This window comes from Odocoileus virginianus, chromosome 1 (assembly GCF_023699985.2).
Source record: "Odocoileus virginianus isolate 20LAN1187 ecotype Illinois chromosome 1, Ovbor_1.2, whole genome shotgun sequence".
Taxonomy (NCBI): Eukaryota; Metazoa; Chordata; class Mammalia; order Artiodactyla; family Cervidae; genus Odocoileus; species Odocoileus virginianus.
Window position 1 is genome coordinate 63,936,101 of NC_069674.1, and position 18,154 is coordinate 63,954,254.

General features: G+C 39.1%; 1 protein-coding gene across 4 annotated transcripts in view; it reads left to right on the forward strand.

Annotated features, from left to right (window-relative positions):
* Positions 1–18,154, forward strand: part of MET (MET proto-oncogene, receptor tyrosine kinase) — a 110,921-nt gene that overhangs the window by 53,368 nt on the left and 39,399 nt on the right. For 3 of the 4 annotated variants that reach the window (XM_070468771.1, XM_020874467.2, XM_020874466.2), the window contains exons 3-5: positions 3,615–3,806; positions 12,090–12,224; positions 13,249–13,422. In XM_070468771.1, coding sequence (XP_070324872.1) covers positions 3,615–3,806; positions 12,090–12,224; positions 13,249–13,422 — 501 coding nt within the window. The remainder of the gene's footprint in view (positions 1–3,614; positions 3,807–12,089; positions 12,225–13,248; positions 13,423–18,154) is intronic. The other variant, XM_070468782.1, reaches the window with a different exon arrangement.

The following is an 18,154-nucleotide window of genomic DNA, read 5'->3' on the forward strand; positions in this document are numbered from 1 at the left end:
CATTTCCTTCTCCAGGGGATGTTCCCAACCCAGGGATCGAATCTACATCTCCTGCATTGGCAGGCGGTTTTTTTTACCACTGCGCCACCAGGGAAGCCTATTTTACATAAGGGTACTTAAATTTTTTATTTCAGTTTGTTCTTAAACACTTAGTTGGTTTGCAATATACTATAACAACTTTCTGATTATGACAAATACAATAGGACAATAATAGAAAATCTATAATCTTTAAATCATTTTCCTGGACTTGTAGCCACATACAAAGATGTGTAAAACAGGACTTTTTCTCTTTCTTCCAAGTTAGGCTTTGCTTTACTTATACACCTTTTTGCCCGTTATCTGCCTCCGAGTTAGCAGTTTGCAGTCATTTTGTCAGGATAGTCAGAGTCAGTCTCTCCATTTGTCTCTTGTAAACTCTTAAACTACCCCCATACCTGAAAAAGAAAAAATAGCTTTAGTAATTTGGTTCATATCTCCACACTCATTCCCCATCTCCCCATAATTGATTTACTTACTTGTTCATTCATTCAATTAATATTTATTAAACATCTACTGTGTGTCGCAGTTCATCTACTACTAACAGTACAGTAGTAAATAAGCAGTCTCTGATCATAGGAAGCCCCTTGGGAAGTCTCACATCACTCATAGATCACAAAAACAAATAGTGGTTGGAGCTGTAAGTGCCATTTCACATAGGTAAATGGTATTATGGCAGTCTGTCATAGAAGCATTTGACCTCGATCTTGAGATCAGGGTAGACATTTTGAAGAATTGATGACAGAGATCCGAAGGAAGTATAGGAGTTACCAAGGTGAATGGAGGTGGAACGAGCAGAAGGAACAGCAAGTTCAGAGACTCTGTAAGGAGGACATTTGGCTTATTTGGAGAACTGAAAGAAGGCCAGCTCACTGGCGCATAGGGAGCAAGGAAGAAAACAATGCAGGCTGAGTCTGGAGAATTTGAACAGGGGCCAGATGAGGCAGGATCCAACCAGGCATGTTAAAAATATTGTCCTTGATCCTAACAGCAATGGGGAAATGCTAAGCATTTTAAGCAGAGTGACATGATGAGATATGTGGTTTAAAATGAAAACTTGGCTGCAGTGTGGAGAATGGATCTAGAAAGAGGTTGAATGAGATTGGATTGGTCAGGTCCAGTTAAGCCATACTCATAGTCCTGGATAGAGATGGGGGGTACCTTGGATGAAGTTGCCATGGTGGAGATAGAGAAAACTGGATGGACCCAGGAAATATTTAGAAAGTGCCATTGATGGGACTTGGCAGTAGACTGTTTATGGGGAGGAATCAGGGATGACACTTGAATTTCTGACTTGTGCACCTGGAGAAATGGTGGAGCCATTTGCTGGGATATACTGTATCATGAGATCAGGCAAGGAGGATTGTTGTTTCTGCTTTGGTCATGTTGAGCTTGAAGTCTCTGAGACATCTGAATGCCAGTTTCGTAGGCGGTTTGATAAATGTACAGTCAGCTCAGAGGAGCAGTGTAGCCTGGAGGCAGATACATGAGTGTCACCTAAAAAGAATAAAACATATCCTGGGTAGAGAGTGTCAAGAGTGAGCAGCGGAGCAGCCCTAGGATGGAGCCTTGAGAAACCCTAACATTGCTAGGCAAGCATGGATGGTCCTGCAGAGGAAACAAATGATACAGTTTGAAAAGTAGTATTAGAAGGGAAAGTAGTATGTCAAGGCTGTATATTGTCACCCTGCTTATTTAACTTATATGCAGAGTACATCATGAGAAATGCTGGACTGGATGAAACACAAGCTGGAATCAAAATTGCTGGGAGAAATATCAATAACCTCAGATATGCAGATGACACCACCTTTATGGCAGAAAGCAAAGAAGAACTAAAGAGCCTCTTGATGAAAGTGAAAGAGGAGAGTGACAAAGTTGGCTTAAACCTCAATATTCAGAAAACTGAGATCATGGCATCTGTTCCCATCACTTCATGGCAAGTGGATGGTAAACAATGGAAATAGTGAGAGACTTTATTTTGGGGGGCTCCAAAATCACTGCAGATGGCAACTGCAACCATGAAGTTAAAAGACCCTTGCTCCTTGGAAGGAAAGTTATGACCAACCTAGACAGCATTTTAAAAAGCAGAGACATCACTTTGCCAACAAAGGTCCACCTAGTCAAAGCTATGGTTTTTCCAGTAGTCATGTATGGATGTGAGAGTTTGACTGTAAAGAAAGCTGAGCATCGAAGAATTGATGCCTTTGAACTCTGGTTTTGGAAAAGACTCTTGAGAGTCCCTTGGACAGCAAGGAGATCCAACCAGTCTGTCCTAAAGGAGATCAGTCCTGGGTGTTCATTGGAGGGACTGATGTTGAAGCTGAAACTCCAATACTTGGGCCACCTGATGCGAAGAGCTGACTCATTTGAAAAGACCCTGATGCTGGGAAAGATTGAGGGCAGGAAGAGAAGGGAACGACAGAGGATGAGATGGTTGGATGGCATCACCAACTCGATGGACATGAGTTTGGGTGGACTTCAGGGGTTGGTGATGGACAGGGAGGCCTGGTGTGCTGCGATTCATGGGGTCGCAAAGAGTCGGACACAACTGAGCGACTGAACTGAAAACATTTGATGTATAACTTTTGCATTTTTTGAGCCTTTCGCCATAATGAGGACAACTTTTCTGTGTTCTCTGTACTGGGTTCTTTTATAAGAGATTTCTGTAAACTAGCTCATTTAATCTTTACAGCAGCTCTGTAAGGTAGGTGCATTTCTGTAATTTTCTCAGTTTTACAAATGGAAGAACTGAAACAGAAGTAACATGAATTTCACAAACATATTATAGATAATTGGCTGTATGGTGCAGACACCTGGGTCTGGGGTTGGTTCTCTGCTGCTTTCCCATGAATTATCTATAAATCATCACTCCTCACCACCTCACTGTACACAAAGGCACACAGTTTAAAATATAGTGTCCCAGTGTGACTCCCACATTTATGATTATTCCAGTTGATATCCATCTCATTGGACTTCCCTGCTAGAAGCATTGCCTTTATGTCCAGTCCTGAGACATTCATAGTTTTGTTTTTCTCCTACTAGCGCCTGCTGAAGTCTGTTTTTATGTACTTACATGTGGCCATTTTTATGTACTTACATGTGGAACTGTGGTACAAACTGTGATAAGATCTGACCCTGGTTTTAGAAAGTCAGAGTGCAGGTATTGCTCCATCATGTCTGACTCTGTGACCGCATGGACTGTAGCCCACCAGGCTCCTCTGTCCATGGGATTATCCAGGCAAGAATACTCAAGTGGATTGCTATTCCCTTTGCCAGGAGATCTTCCTGACCCAGAGTTCAAGCCCAGGGTCTCCTGCATTGCAGGCAGATTCTTTAACCTCTGAGCCACCAAGGAAGCCCTAGTTTTTGAGTCTGTGTATATACAACAGCACTTACTGATACTGAAGTCATTTAGATCACTGGAACTGTTTCTGCCTATCTGGGGCTATATGTCCATTTGCAGATTGTCTGTTATCCTTGCCATTCCCTCTAACCTCTGAAAAGACACCCCGGAAAGTTTCTTAACAGCTTGCTCACATCTGGACTCACATTAATTCTATGACCATATTTTATTCCAGACACTTTTGAGAAATTCATCAGGATGTGAAGTGCGCAATGACGAATATCGAACGGAGTTTACCACAGCTTTGCCGCGCGTTGACTTATTCATGGGCCAGTTCAACCAAGTCCTCTTAACATCTATATCCACCTTTATCAAAGGAGATCTCACTATCGCTAATCTCGGGACGTCAGAGGGTCGATTCATGCAGGTACATACTTTCTGAGAGTGGTTGTGTCTGTTTTATCCAGTGTCATACAATTAATTTGCTTCTCTTTTTACAGTAAGGTTTTGGCAAATACTGTAAAGTGAAAATCACAGTGGAAGCTAGAGACACAGACTGAAAGCAAAACAATGAAGCCTAGTCCCTTTCTTGATGTGTATGACCCTTTTTTGTTAAATTCTTAAAGCTTTCAGTTTAAATGTGGTTGCTTTAATTTTCTTGCCTGGAACAGTTTGAGGTTTTCTTTTCCATTCATGATTTAAATCACATGATTGGAAAATAAAATGAAACAATTAAAGCACTTCCAGGCGATGTTTTCCTATTTCAGGGGAAGCTACGAATCAAAGGAGAGCTATTGTGTGAACCGTGCGTCTCCATGAGAGGAAACATTCACATCATTGAGAAATATTGGCAGGCGTTAGGAAGGGACATTATCATCAGAATCCCATTGTAACTCCAGCTCTTCTGATTCTGCAAAATGATGGGGTCAGACACAAAGAAGTGCAAACACTGGGGGAGAAAAGATCCAGATTTTGTTAAGAAATGCTTTTAATGGATAGCAACAGTATTCCCATACAATAAAAGTTCACATTTCAGAGTCGCAGTTATCATGTCTCCTAGATACAAATACCCTAGCACTTTGCAGAAATTAAGATGCTCTCATGTTGGGTCTGTTTTACTGTTTTAATAGTTATTGGTAGTGCTTTCAACATGAGTTCATTAGTAGATTCTTAGTTAATGCACAATGACGATGGTATCTATGGAAATGTTGACTCTCCACAAAGACTAGAAATTTCTTTAAAAGGGAGATATTTATTTCGACATAATTAACATCCTGGTCAGGAAATGACTGTAAAGCAATTGAAGATGATGATGTTTTCCTATGACTTGCTCATTTGTACATTCTCTATCTATATTCTTTAACAAAACACATTTTTAAAAACTACCACTGTCTTTATAGTGGTCTGGATATGCATCAAATGTTCTTGTACTAGTGGGCCTGGTGGAATTTTTGCAAAATCATAAAACGTGTAAATAAAACTTTCCCACTTCACAACGAATCATATAGATCTAAATGATCCCGCACTTGGTCCCCCCTCCTCACACTGCTTCACAACTAACTATGCTTTTTCTTCCTTGCTCCCTCTCTCCCAGGGCAGTGTTCCTATTTACCCACTTCAAACCATTTAACTCTGTCCTCAAAATGTTAAGGAGAGATGCCCAGCCCCATCCCACACAGACCAGCACTCTTAACAAATTTGAAATATGGTCATATCTACTATCCTTGTAGAATGTGTGTTTTTATCTGGTGTTTATATGTGTTTTTAGTTGATATTGATGTTATTCTAGAGAATTCCAAGAAAAATCTGAAGAATAACTGAAGCTAGCATCTATTGAATTCTTACTGGCTTCCCTATGTTCATCTGCCTCCTTTTATCTTTTTTTCTGCTTTCGTTTTTTTATTTTGTGTATTACCTCACCAATCCGGTTGCATATTGATAAGCTTTCTACAGTCACTTTAGGTCTGACACTTTTTCACATCACAAGGTTCATGGCCTATTTCCAGCTTCTGAAGTTCTAATAAAATTCCATTTTTGTATAGATTGCTTTAATAACTGAGTAAATTCTTCTGTGTGACAGATTTCAGATTTCACCAAGTGGTATGTTATATATATATATCAGTTTCATTAGAATAGAAATGCTGTAACAAATGTTTTATTCTTATCTCCCATCATTTTCATCAAAGAAGCTATAGTATACCTGTGTATCCATAACACCAAAGATGAAAATCAGTATTTAAATAAATACTTTTCTTATGAAAAGCACTGATATCCTTGATTTTTTTAAAGCCAAAGATGAAAATAAGTATTTAAATAAATACTTTTCTTATGAAAAGCACTGATATCTTTGATTTTTTGAAAGCAGGTAACTCTCAATTCATTCCTTATATATCAGGAACATACTAACTATGCTTTACTAGGCAAATAAATGAGGCAACAGAAGTTGTGACAGAGAACCTTCCTCGGAAGAACTAAATTTTTAGTAGGGGAGATAGAAACATGTACCTGATACCTAGAGAAAACAAAGACATAAAAGGCACAAGGCTATTGAGACTCACCGAGAGAGGATCTGTTTCTCTGCCACTTGCCTAAGAGAATTCCATTTGGTAAAATTTTATGTAAATAATCCTAAACCATTTAAAGGATCAAAGAATCACCAGCACTAAAATCCAATTTGTTTACAGCAAATAATGTTGGAGATGGAGTCAGGAGTACAGCAGAAACTTGGGGACCATCCAGCCTAATCTATCCAAGCAGTGACTTAACTTCTGTAAATGTTTTGACTGCGCTGAAGTGCTGAATCTGTGGCCAAGCCTAAGTTTCTACAATCCATGTTTCAATAATACTATGAAGTTTCTGTTACAAAATAGAAGGGACATAATTTTTTTCCCCAAAGACAGCTGCCATACATGAAAAGGAACAGAAGAATGATTTTACTTCCTTCCTACCCTGAAGCCTAAAGGCAAAGTTGCTTTGCAAATGTTTTCTCCCAAGAGTTTGCAGCTGTTTCTGCCTTTCCTATTGTGCTTATGTTCAGCTCTGGCTGGGAATACAAGCTTCAGCTCCAGCTGTTGGGTGCAAAGTGAATCAGGTATTTCACAGTGGTTATTTGATTAGCAAGACTTATATTGTTTAGCTAACAACATTGTATGTATGGAAGAGAAGACATTTTTGACATGTTTCTAACATTTAAGCATGTAACTTATCTCATACAGGTGCAGCTATGTCTAAATATACTAATGTGTACATATATTCCAGTCTATCTGTAGAGCCACGTCAATGTAGATCTAGATTTCAAAAACAGTTTTTATTTGTGTGATTGCTCTCTTGGGATGCTTTGAAGTAAAATAATATGATAAACAATGTTGGAGATAGTGTAAGTAAACAGTAAGAACAGGGCTTCTTACAAGTTGTGGAGGGGGTGGGGATGTAGAAAAGAACAAGGCTGGAGAACATGAGAACAGAGTGCAGGGCTACGTGGGAGAGGGAAGCGGGATACTCATGAAGATCACAGGACTAATCACAGGGATTGCCCACATCTCCCCTTCTGAGCTCCTCGTCTAATCTACATCCAAAAACAATGCTTGCTTGATTTTTTTTTTTACAGCACTTATATAAGGCCTTTAATCTCTAGATGCAAGCATTGCTATTAAAATATTTGTGCATGACTGTCAGGCCAGGAGTGAGTGGATGGGGATGGGGTAGGGGTGGGGACACACTTTCCAGACTTTTTGCAAGTTCATCTCCACATTCACTGGCTTGTCTGCATACAGTGGCCACTGCCTGAGCGCTGTCATAGATGTCATTAGATTCTTTGGTATCATCCTTCTCTTCCCCCATCCCCCTTTCTGTGATGCTGTTACCACCCATAAGCCCTTTTCTCTTAACTGGACTGGTTGGTCTTAAGCAAGAAAGTTCAAGAGGTAGGGATCACCTAAAAAGACATCCTTAGCTAATGGTCATTACTTACTAAAGGATTCTGTTAGTAATCAGTGAACCTGAGAGTAATTACTCACTTCCAGTAAGAAGAATCAATTTATTTATTGACCTGCTGTCTCCAAATTCTTTCAGTTCCTGTGCCACCATCATGGTATTTCAGTGCTTTGTGTTGAAGCCTGCAGCATGTTACATTTGGGATTACTGCTATTTTAGACTATGTAGACACAGATCATCAACTCATCAATGCTGTGAGCAGCCTGCAGGGACACAGCCAAACTAAGTCTGAACTTCCACATTCTCTTCAGAGATTGCTGACTTAACTTTCTCCTTTATAAAATGATCAAATAAAAATATCATCTGCCTTTTTTTTTTTAAGGCATACATCATTAATTTACTTACATCTATAAAGAACAGTAACTTTGGTATATTTCTTTAGAAGAAAATATGTTTCATTGATTCTGAGATTTCTTCTGTGAGGAAAAAAACATCTATTGTAAATAATAATTACAGAGTTATGTCCATAGCAAAAAATTAAGCCTAGTTCGTATATAGTCTCCTAAAATGAATTAATGCATGATCTTGAAATACATACAGCTTATAAATTGTTATAGTATAGAAATTTAAAACATCATAAGTATTTGAAACATTGGAAAATGCTAACCTTTTTTTTTTTTAGTAGCAGGGAATAACTGGAATTTCTTATTTAGGTGCTTACTTAAAAGAAATGGAGAGGCATTTTAAAATGAAATATATTTATCATTAGCCTTTTTGAAATTCAGATAGATATACTCTGTGTATAGATTGACTAATCCTATAGTCATTATATTTGAAATACTGATTTGAAAGTTTTGGATTTTTTAAATTGTTACAAATTTACTAGCTTATTTATTTCTTAGGTGCTTGGTCTCAATTTGGTCTTGACTCATTTCGACTCACTTTGACTCATTTCAAAAAGTTGAGACACACACATTGATGTTATAATCATAAAGAAAATTGCTATTTGTACATATCCTGGCCTTTGTAGTGTCAGGTTGGTAGAGAAACACTTGTGCCTGTTTATCAAAAAGAGTGACAGAACAAAGCAAAGTTTCATTTAATTCAACTTTTGCTGCCTGGTACTTTGTCTTAATACTTCTAATTTTAAGTTGTCAGCACCAATCAGCGATTTCCACTTCTTATGTTTCATTTTTTTGGTTCTAGAAAGCTCACTGTTTACCTTGGTTGAAACAAAGCTCTTCATATCTGATTCCTTTCTAGACAAATATCAGTTTCTTTCACATACTTAAGATATAAACCTATTGCTGGTGTTTTAGTCAGTTTGGGCTGCTGTAACAAATTAACATACTAGGTGGCTTTAAAAAACAAACATTTATTTCTCAGAATTCTGTAGGCTGGGAATTCCAAGATCAAGGTGCCAGCAGATGTGGTGTCTAGTGAGAGTCTGCTTTCTGGTCCAGATTGCTGTGTACTCACATGGTGGAAAGAGGGCAAGAGAACTCTGTGGGATCCCATTTATAGAGCATTAATTGTCAACACAGTAGAAACTCAAAATATAATTGCTGGTCTTCTGTTTCTTACTAATTGTTCTAAGACTACCAGGTGATTTATCATAAGAATTAAATTTAAATGCTGGATTTTGTTCTGTCCTTAGAAATATCTCCATGACAACCAAAAGGAACTCCTTATTTCTTGCAAACATTGCTTCAGGAGTATTTTGAGAGTTAAAGTGGTTACCCAATTACTTAGAATTTTGGCAAGAAGAGAAAGTGAGGAGTTAATGATAGAAATGCATTCATGGCATTTTATAGCAATAGGTATCCTTCCAGAGAAAGGGCTAATGATCAACTGAAAAGGTATTTGCATCTGTGACATGATCTCTGCTTGAAACTCCAGGCAGTCATCTCACTTTTCCCCAGCCTTCCTGTCTTCTCTGTTTCATCTCATTTTTTATACCAAGCCACACTCATCCTAGCTCATGATCAAAAGTTGAACTTGTCGGCTGTACTAATAACATTTCCTCTGTGCTATCAGAAACTATTTAGATGTGGAGTCTTTCTCTTTGGGCACACTTAACTTGTGCGGCCAAGATTACTGAAACAAGGAGTATTTGGCAAGGCAAATATATTGTGAAATTTGTTTTAATGCTTTGACTCACAAGTGGCTCTTGGGAGCTCAGAGTTGAAGTTTTTTATTGGTGTTTACTCTGGTGCTCCAAGAGTATATTTGAGTGTTTAAGAAGAGGTCAAGCAAACAGTTTCTGGCATGAGAGAAAGTTCCTTGGAAACCTGACTTGTATTTTCTAGCTAAAATTCTCTATCATATTTTCCTTATGGAAAATAATAGTACCTACCCTTTGGCTTATTGTGAAACAAAATACCTGTTTAAAGCACTTAACACAATGCCTGGCTCAGTACCCATCATATACGGTGTTCTCCAGGTAAAGAGTCTTAACAGATAATGAACCAAATCAATCTATCCAAGTTCCAGCGGTGCAAAGAGCATCTTTGTGAAAAGAGAAATATTAATTCTTTCTGGGAAATGGCTATTTGAATGGGCTTCAGATATTTAATAAAGTCAAGGGTAAGTGTTAGTCGCTGAGTCGTCTCTGACTCTTTGGGACTCCATGGACTGTAGCCTGCCAGGCTCCTCTCTTCATGGATTTCTCCAGGCGAGAATACTGGAGTGGATAGCCATTCCCTTCTCCAGGAGATCTTCCCAACCCAGAGTTCAAACCCAGGTCTCCTGCACTACCGGTGGATTCTTTACCATCTGAGCCACAGGGAAGCCCAAAGTCGAAGATGATGAGCTATTAGATTAAGAAGAGATTGCTTATTGTGGGAAATGATATTAAAGAGATCGAAAAGTAGGAGCTGATCGTTATGTAGGAGGTCAGAATAGAATGGAAGGTATAAGAGAGACAGACACAAAATTCAAATATCCATAGGAAGGTTCAGAAGGATGAATACTCTCCAGTGAAGTAGAAAGCACAGAATGAGGCAGAGAACAGAATCAGGTTATTAAAAGAGGCTAATATGTTGTTTTGGTTTTTACTTGTGTGTGAGAAAAGGAATTTTTTTCCCTTTGCAGTTTGAAGTGATTGACAACAATCAGAGAAATATTTTTTAAAATGGGGAGCAGGGGAGCAAGAGGGGTAGGAAAAACAAAAGGTGATGAGCACTGGAAGTAAGTCAAGATAGAAAAAATTGGTTAACTGAAATAATTTGCTATAGAAGATTTAGACATCTGGTGTTCTGGTATTCTGCTTGAAACCAGCACCAGCGGGAGGTCGGACTGGTAACTGAACTTTTTTGCATTCCCTACAAAAGTCACAAATAACTATTTGGCCCTAAATTTAGGGATAATAGTAGTTTCCATTCTTTCCCGTTCCAACCAAATGACCTTCGGTCCGTCACTTAACTTCTCTGCAAACATGCCACCCTGCTTAATGAAGCTGTTTTGAACGTGTTGAGTGTTTGGTGTAGAGCAAATGTTTGCAAAAACAATGTCATGGTGTTCAACTTTTCTGGATCTGTGTGAACTTGGTTCGTTTCTCTATCAACAGTCCACTCTGTGGGAGCAAATGAGGGATTTTGGGAATCTTCCCAAATTGTTTCAGGGTAAATAGCTCCTTTATTGTGCTGAAGAAAAAATTTACTACTGGTTCCCCAGAACATTTTTATGTTGTGTGTTTGTTAGAGTACTAAGCAGTTCATTCCCATTTTATGGATAAGAAAGCTGAAGTAGAAGTGGTTTATTATTTAGTCTCAATTTCACAGATGCCCACATTTGTCCCATGACTCAAACATGGCAAACAAATACCCTTTCAGTGAAACATAAAAGGGTATTTGGGTGTCAAGCAATTTCATAAAGTTAGTTTCAAGCCCAGAGCTATGCTCAGCATTTTGCACCCTCCTGAAGACAGAATGATATGGCCTATTTAAGAATGAGAGTGCGTCTAAGCTCTCCTGTAGTCTGCATGTTCACCTTCTTCTGATCTTATACCTGGACTTCATTATTACTGGGTTCTAGCGACTGGACTGATGGAAATTTTATAGCTGAGAACCATCCCAAATTAGAAATACCTGACAGCAAGAATGACACCACTTATCAAATCTCCTAAGACATTGTTAAAACCATCAGGTCTTATTATAAAACCAGGCCAAGAAACAGAACCTTATTTATAGTCTAAGTAATAATGTACGATGGGACATGGTTTATAAGAAATGACAGCACATCATTTCAAAGTTAGCTGAGGGCCTATTTCAACCTCAAAAGATCTATAAATATGGCTAAAAGGTAGCAAAGCTGGAACCAAATCCAGGTCTCTAGACTCCCTGTTCGCTACACTTTCCGGAAGGTCAAGAGAGGCTGCCCGGTGGGAGGGTCAGGAGGATAGATTTTAAAATAATCCAGAATCCTTGTAGCATAAGTGAGGTCTTCTGGGGTGAGTTTTGGCTCCTCCAGTTCCCAGTACAATCGTGAGGATGTGTCTGCATGTGCTGGCTGATTGGCTAGAAGATCTCCTTTCCTAGAAATCATTAAAAGATCATAGGCAAAACTGTCTTGGGGGTTCAGATAAATAGTCTTCAAGGCAGGAGATTAGAAGATGTATTGATTTACAGTGCAATAAGCTGTTGGGCATATCATTCAAACATCCATGAGCTCATCTAATCTGGTATTACCATTATCATCCATGTTCTCCCCTGATAGTGTATTTAAACTGAGCTTGTTGGACTCTTGGATTAAGAGTGCTTTCTGGTTTGTTTCTCAGGTTGTGGTTTCTCGATCAGGATCATTAACTCCTCACGTGAATTTTCTCCTGGATTCCCACCCTGTGTCTCCAGAAGTGATTGTGGAGCACCCACTAAACCAGAATGGCTATACACTGGTTGTCACAGGGAAAAAGGTAAGCCCTTTTCTTAGGAAGGTTCCATCAATGTGGTTCCTCCTGAGTGGATATTTACAGCCAGTGTCACCTGGTCCTTTTTAACTTCTCCCTTCATCTGGATTTACCTCTTTTCTATGAAGCTCTTTCCTGAGTATTCCAGGCATCTCCTAAAATCAAGTTAAATTTTTACTTGGGGAAAATTGGACCTATGGGAGGTCATGTTCATGAGGTAAACTTCTCCTTTTGTCCTATATTTCTCAATGAGAAAGACAAACACACAAAATGAGAATTACAGTCCTAAGGGCAGAATTCTAGTGCCTGCAGATAACTCCTGAAGTGTACGTTGGAAGAGATTTTGCTGGCCAGTAATCCCTTTTCCCTGAGAGGAGGTGCATTTTGATGCCAGAATGATATGTAACCTTACTTAGAGTTTCCCAGAGGTTCAAGTGTGTTTTCCAGCAGCTTAAATTATACTCTCTTGTTATTTTAAAATCATCTCAGCAGGGGAGGGATAAATTGGGAGATTGGGTCTGACATATATACACTACTACAAATAAAATAGATAACTAATAAGGACCTATTGTATAACACAGGGAACTCTACTCAATAATCTATAATGACCTGTATGGGAACAAAATCAAAAAAGAGTGGATATATGTGTATGTATAACTGATTCACTTTGTTATATAGCAGAAACTAATACAACATTGTAAATCAACTATACTTAAATAAAATATTTTTTACAAAGTAAAATCATCTCACTGTCACCACTAAATAGAACCTCTAACATTGTGTGATAATTCTTGTGTTCACTGGACAGTAATAGTTACTTTTATCACATATGTGCCAAAAGTGGAGGGAAGGAAAAAAATTTTTTTAAGTTTAATCACATTAGCATTATTACATGATGTGAACACATAAGTGGCATCTCTGTTAGACTCTGTAAAATTATATTTATATGTATCTTTGATGTATTTAGTTTTTATTTAATAAGCAAGCAAAACCCCCCTCTGGAAGCTCTTTCCATCACTTGTCTTCGCAGATCACCAAAATCCCGCTGAATGGCCTGGGCTGTGAACATTTCCAGTCCTGCAGTCAGTGCCTCTCCGCCCCTTCCTTTGTGCAGTGTGGCTGGTGCCATGATAAATGTGTGCGATTGGAGGAATGCCCCAGTGGAACGTGGACTCAAGAGACCTGTCTGCCAACAATCTACAAGGTAAGAGTCTCTGACAACTGTCATATGTGTTTTGTTTTGGAAAGCATAAATCCCATGGATTAAAAAATTCAAAAATCAAAGTATTCATTTGTCTGTGAGGCATCAGCCGAAGTACCACCTCCTTCCAGGTTCTCCCTTTAGGGTGTCTTTGGGCACAAGCCCCTGGACCCTGCACTTGAAGTGCTTGCTTCACACTCTCCTTGGGCAGTTGCTCTCCTTACGCAGATACGTGAATAAAAGAGTAGTGGCTAGAGAGCAACACTGCTCCGCGTTCCCTCACACTGGGACCTGTTCCCTTCTGACCTGCCCATTCTGATTCCTCACCAGCTACTTTATCTACCAGGTGCCCAGACATAAGCCTCCATCATACATAGGGATCTAGTCATCATAACACAGAACCCTAACCTGGACTGTGCAAGCTAGAGGTCCAAGAGCTCCATGCTGGAGCAGGCAAACCAGGGGTCTTGTTCCTTCTAACACATAGACGGTGGCTGTTTCATTAGTTAGGAGGCAAGTGGATGGTGGACACATTGGTAGCTGTGTGCCTTCTCTCAAAGTTCATGGAAGAGAAGTAAAGACACAGCTGATAACCTCACTAACCTCTATACTCTGCAAGCCAATTCATTCTTTAATTCATTCCAGAAACATTTATTGGGTGCCTACCACACAGCTGGCTCTCTTCTAGACACTGGGGGACAATTCCCAAACAAGACAAAAGTGCCTCCTGCTCTTAGAGAACTGAGCTTCTAGCAGTGGACTTCGACCATGATATTGTAGACACACTCTCTCTCTGTTGCTTTGTTATGCTTAAGCATGTATTTGGTGCTCTGAAAATCTCCATGGCAATTTGTAAAAATTTCTTTCTTGATTCAAACACTTTTTGCTTGAAGCTACTAACCTGGTAAGGACTCAGTGTGTGTTTTCTCTGCCTGCATATGGAACAGTTGGACTTTGGTAATAATAAATGATGCATGTGAAAGAATCAAGTTAAAGATCTTGGTCTGTCGCCTGGTTCAAGCCGAAGTAAACAGAGTGTGCAAGTTAGAACAGGATCTGCCCCCAAGCACATGGCTGTTTTCATTTAGCTACGGTTTGGGCAAAGATTTGTACTGGGTGACTGGGTTTTAAACCAAATCATTTTCTGTTAGGTGTGACACAATTATTAAGCCTCAGCTTGATCAGCTAGAGAATAAATGAGAAGATATTATAACAAATTTAGATCTGTAGTGTTTATGCACTTTTTGTTTGTGTGTTTAATACACTTTTAAAACCACATGCAGTTTTATACTTTTAAAAAAACGTAGCTTTGGCAGTTTGAGACACCAAGAATCCGAATGCAGCTATTCCCTGAAAGGTATGGGGAGTGTGTGTGTGTGTGTATGTGTGTGTGTTTGTGTGCATGTATGCATGTGCAATTAAATCACAACAATTTCATTTCAAAAACAACCAACCTGCTGTTTTAAATAAAGAGCAGGTTGAGAACCTGTACAGATGAAACATCTAACTTTGACCAGTTTGCCACCTTTGTTATTAATATTAATGAAAGCTACATTAAAATGGTTAAAAACAATAAATATTTTAGAATTTTCTGGAACCAGAGACTCTCTCATAACGTTTGAATCTCCCCTCCTCCACCGTCCCTAACTCCAGCACTCTAACTGGAAATTTTTAAAAGGTTGGGTTGTATCACGCACCATTCACTGAGGCTCGGGCCGTACAATTGGAAAGAAAGTAATGCAGCTGAGTCCATAAATCCCTTTTGGTTCATAGTTGTTAGGAAGATTTCATGCTACACTAGAGCATGACATTTAGCGTTTTTACTGCACAGAGTAAGACAGGTTATTCATCTTTTTCTTATCTGTCTTAAATGCTGCAGGCACAAAACCCAGCTAATGTGTAGAGTTTCACTTTCCTATAAATGTAAGTCAACCTGCTTTTCAAGGTACATGATGTTCAGTGGCTGAGATTCTCTGCAGTTCCACGTATGAAATATTTCAGGAGTGCAAGCCCATTATTTTGTTTCAAACATGTTATCTGATCTTGCACTTAAAGAGCAATGAAAAATGCTTCAGAAAAGAAAGAGCACTTTCCAATATTTCTGAATTTATTAAGATAAAATTGTCATATCTTGTAGGATTAGAGTTCAGTCCTGTGAGACAGTAAAACAGTTTATTAATTGATCAGAAGACTCAGATAAGAAGCAGCAGTGATATCTTATGAGGGACATGAGATATTTTATCTCTTGTCTGCAGTACACTGCCACCAATATATTTGTGACATTTACTGAAGAGACAGATTTTAATTTTCCAAGATTGTTGTTGTTATTTTAATTTTCTCATGTATTATCCTGATGGGTTTGAAAACATGATCATTTAAATCATTTTCACCTGTGTAAGGACAATAGTTATTTTTGTGGCTATTTCTACCCTATCCAGACCCTGCCTCTGTGGCTTTATGCTGTACACTCATTTCCTCCTCACAGAGTTTCTCTACCTTCAGGATAACACAGTTTGCCAGCCCATTGTTGGGTCTGTCCCCGGGTGTGTAGTCCAAGACTATGTCTTTCCTTTTCCCCCGGAAGAGTGAACGTTACCCCGTAAACTAAGGCAGAAAAGCTCAGTTGCCTGCCTCTAATTTTCAGCCAGGAGAGAAAAGCTAAGAAGAGCTAGCCTTTCAAATCCTGATGATCTCACAGAGGTTTTATATTAATAGCACCCATGTCTGTTGCCAGCACACCAATTGAACAACTCTCAGTGTCTTTTCTGAAATCATCACACAATCCCTTTGTCTTATATAGAAAGTGACGATGATGAATGTGGAGTGACAGACTTCAGTTTTTACATAGAAAGGGGAGATCTAGGCAGTGGGATCAGGCCAACGTCAGCCTTAGGCAGCTGTTTTCAGTGGGGAAGACTCCTCATTAAAAGAGGAAATAGCAGCTGTGTAACTGCCTCAGGCTGAAGAGAGCCCTGGAGGGTTAGATGTCTTTTTCTCTCCTACTGAATTTCTAACATAATAATAAAAAGATTTTTTTCTAGCAATTCTCATTGGCTAGACATGGACGAGGTAAGTTTTCATGAAAGGCACAACTGTATAATGGATTTCATGGGTAAAGTAGCTATATAAAGGCATTAGGCTAAGACTTTTACAGGGGTTTGACAACAAGGGTTTGACGTTGGTTTGCGATTATTTACTTGGGAGGGATGGTAACATTTGCAGATTTGAATTTTGCTAAAAGCTCTTCTAAAGTGTAAAATAATCACTTTTACACTTTCACTATCTGCTGCTGCTGCTGCTGCTAAGTCGCTTCAGTCGTGTCCGACTCTCTGTGACCCCATAGACGGCAGCCCACCAGGCTCCCCCGTCCCTGGGATTCTCCAGGCAAGAACACTGGAGTGGGTTGCCATTTCCTTCTCCAATGCGTGAACTTTCACTAACTAGTCTTTAGCAAATACCCCTACTGATTTTTGAGTTGCTTGTATAGCAGTGCTGTTTTCCCACCATTGTACTTTACAGCACAATTTACAATATGTCCCCCCAAAAGAGCATTTCCTTTCTCAATTGTCACAAAGCTGCCGAGGAGAAGCTTATTTTTAACATGGAAATTTGTTTTGTTTTAATAGTTTTAGCCTAAAAATAGTTGTCTTGTAGACTTTATAAGAGCCCAATGCTATCTTGTATCACAGTTGCCAAATTTTTATTAATGAATTCATTTTACTTTTAATACATCAAAGATAAACCTGCAATAATAAAAGGAACCTATTATTATTTAATACTGAGCCTGAAGTAAATAAGTCAATCCTAGAAATGTAATATACAATGATGCCAAAAGAAATAATTAGAAACATTTGCTGCAATATAGATCACACTTGAGGCCCTCTCCAATTCTGCTTTTGTCTATTTCTAACAGAATATGTTGACTATATTACATCATTTTTAACTTGTTAACTAACCAGCTGGTATCTATCAAATAGTGACTGTATTTAAAGGGGAAAAATGGGAGTTAGTAATAGATGTGAATTAAGAATAAATAATTAAGTAAAATAAGTTCACTTATTCATTTTTTGATGCCTAGCACATGGCAGATGATTTATAAATAAATAGTGAATGAATAGGGGCGTCCCTGGTGGCTCAGTGGTAAAGAATCTGGCCTGCAATGCAGGATACCCAGGTTGGACCCCTGGGTTGGGAAGACGCCCTGGAGGAGGGCATGGCAACCCACTCCAGTACTCCTGCCTAGAGAATCCCATGGACAGAGGAGCTGTGCAAGCTGTAGTCCATAGGGTCGCAGAGTCGGACACAACTAAAGTGGCTAAGCAGCAGCAGCAGCAGTGAATGAATGAACGGCATATATGTATTAAATACCGTATACATGACTGATATTCTGATAGCTCTTAAATGCAACCGTGAAAACACTGGGTACAGAAAGAAGTATTTTTACTGTGTGACTTTCTCCTCTGGGTGGAGAATACCATAGCAACAGCATGCCTGTAGCACACGCCCAGCTGGTACTCAGAACAAGGCATGTATCAGTGCTCGGCTTCTAGGACCCATGCAGGAGTTTTGATCAGAGTTCAGTCTGGAGGCCCAGATTATATAAGCATATAAAAGTATGGCTTATATAAAACATAAAATTTGGGCCTAAAATGTGTCTTCTTCATCCCAAAAAGGCCTTTCATCCACACCTAGGCTGAATTTGCCCTCTCTCCCATCTCTGAATCTTCTGAAAACA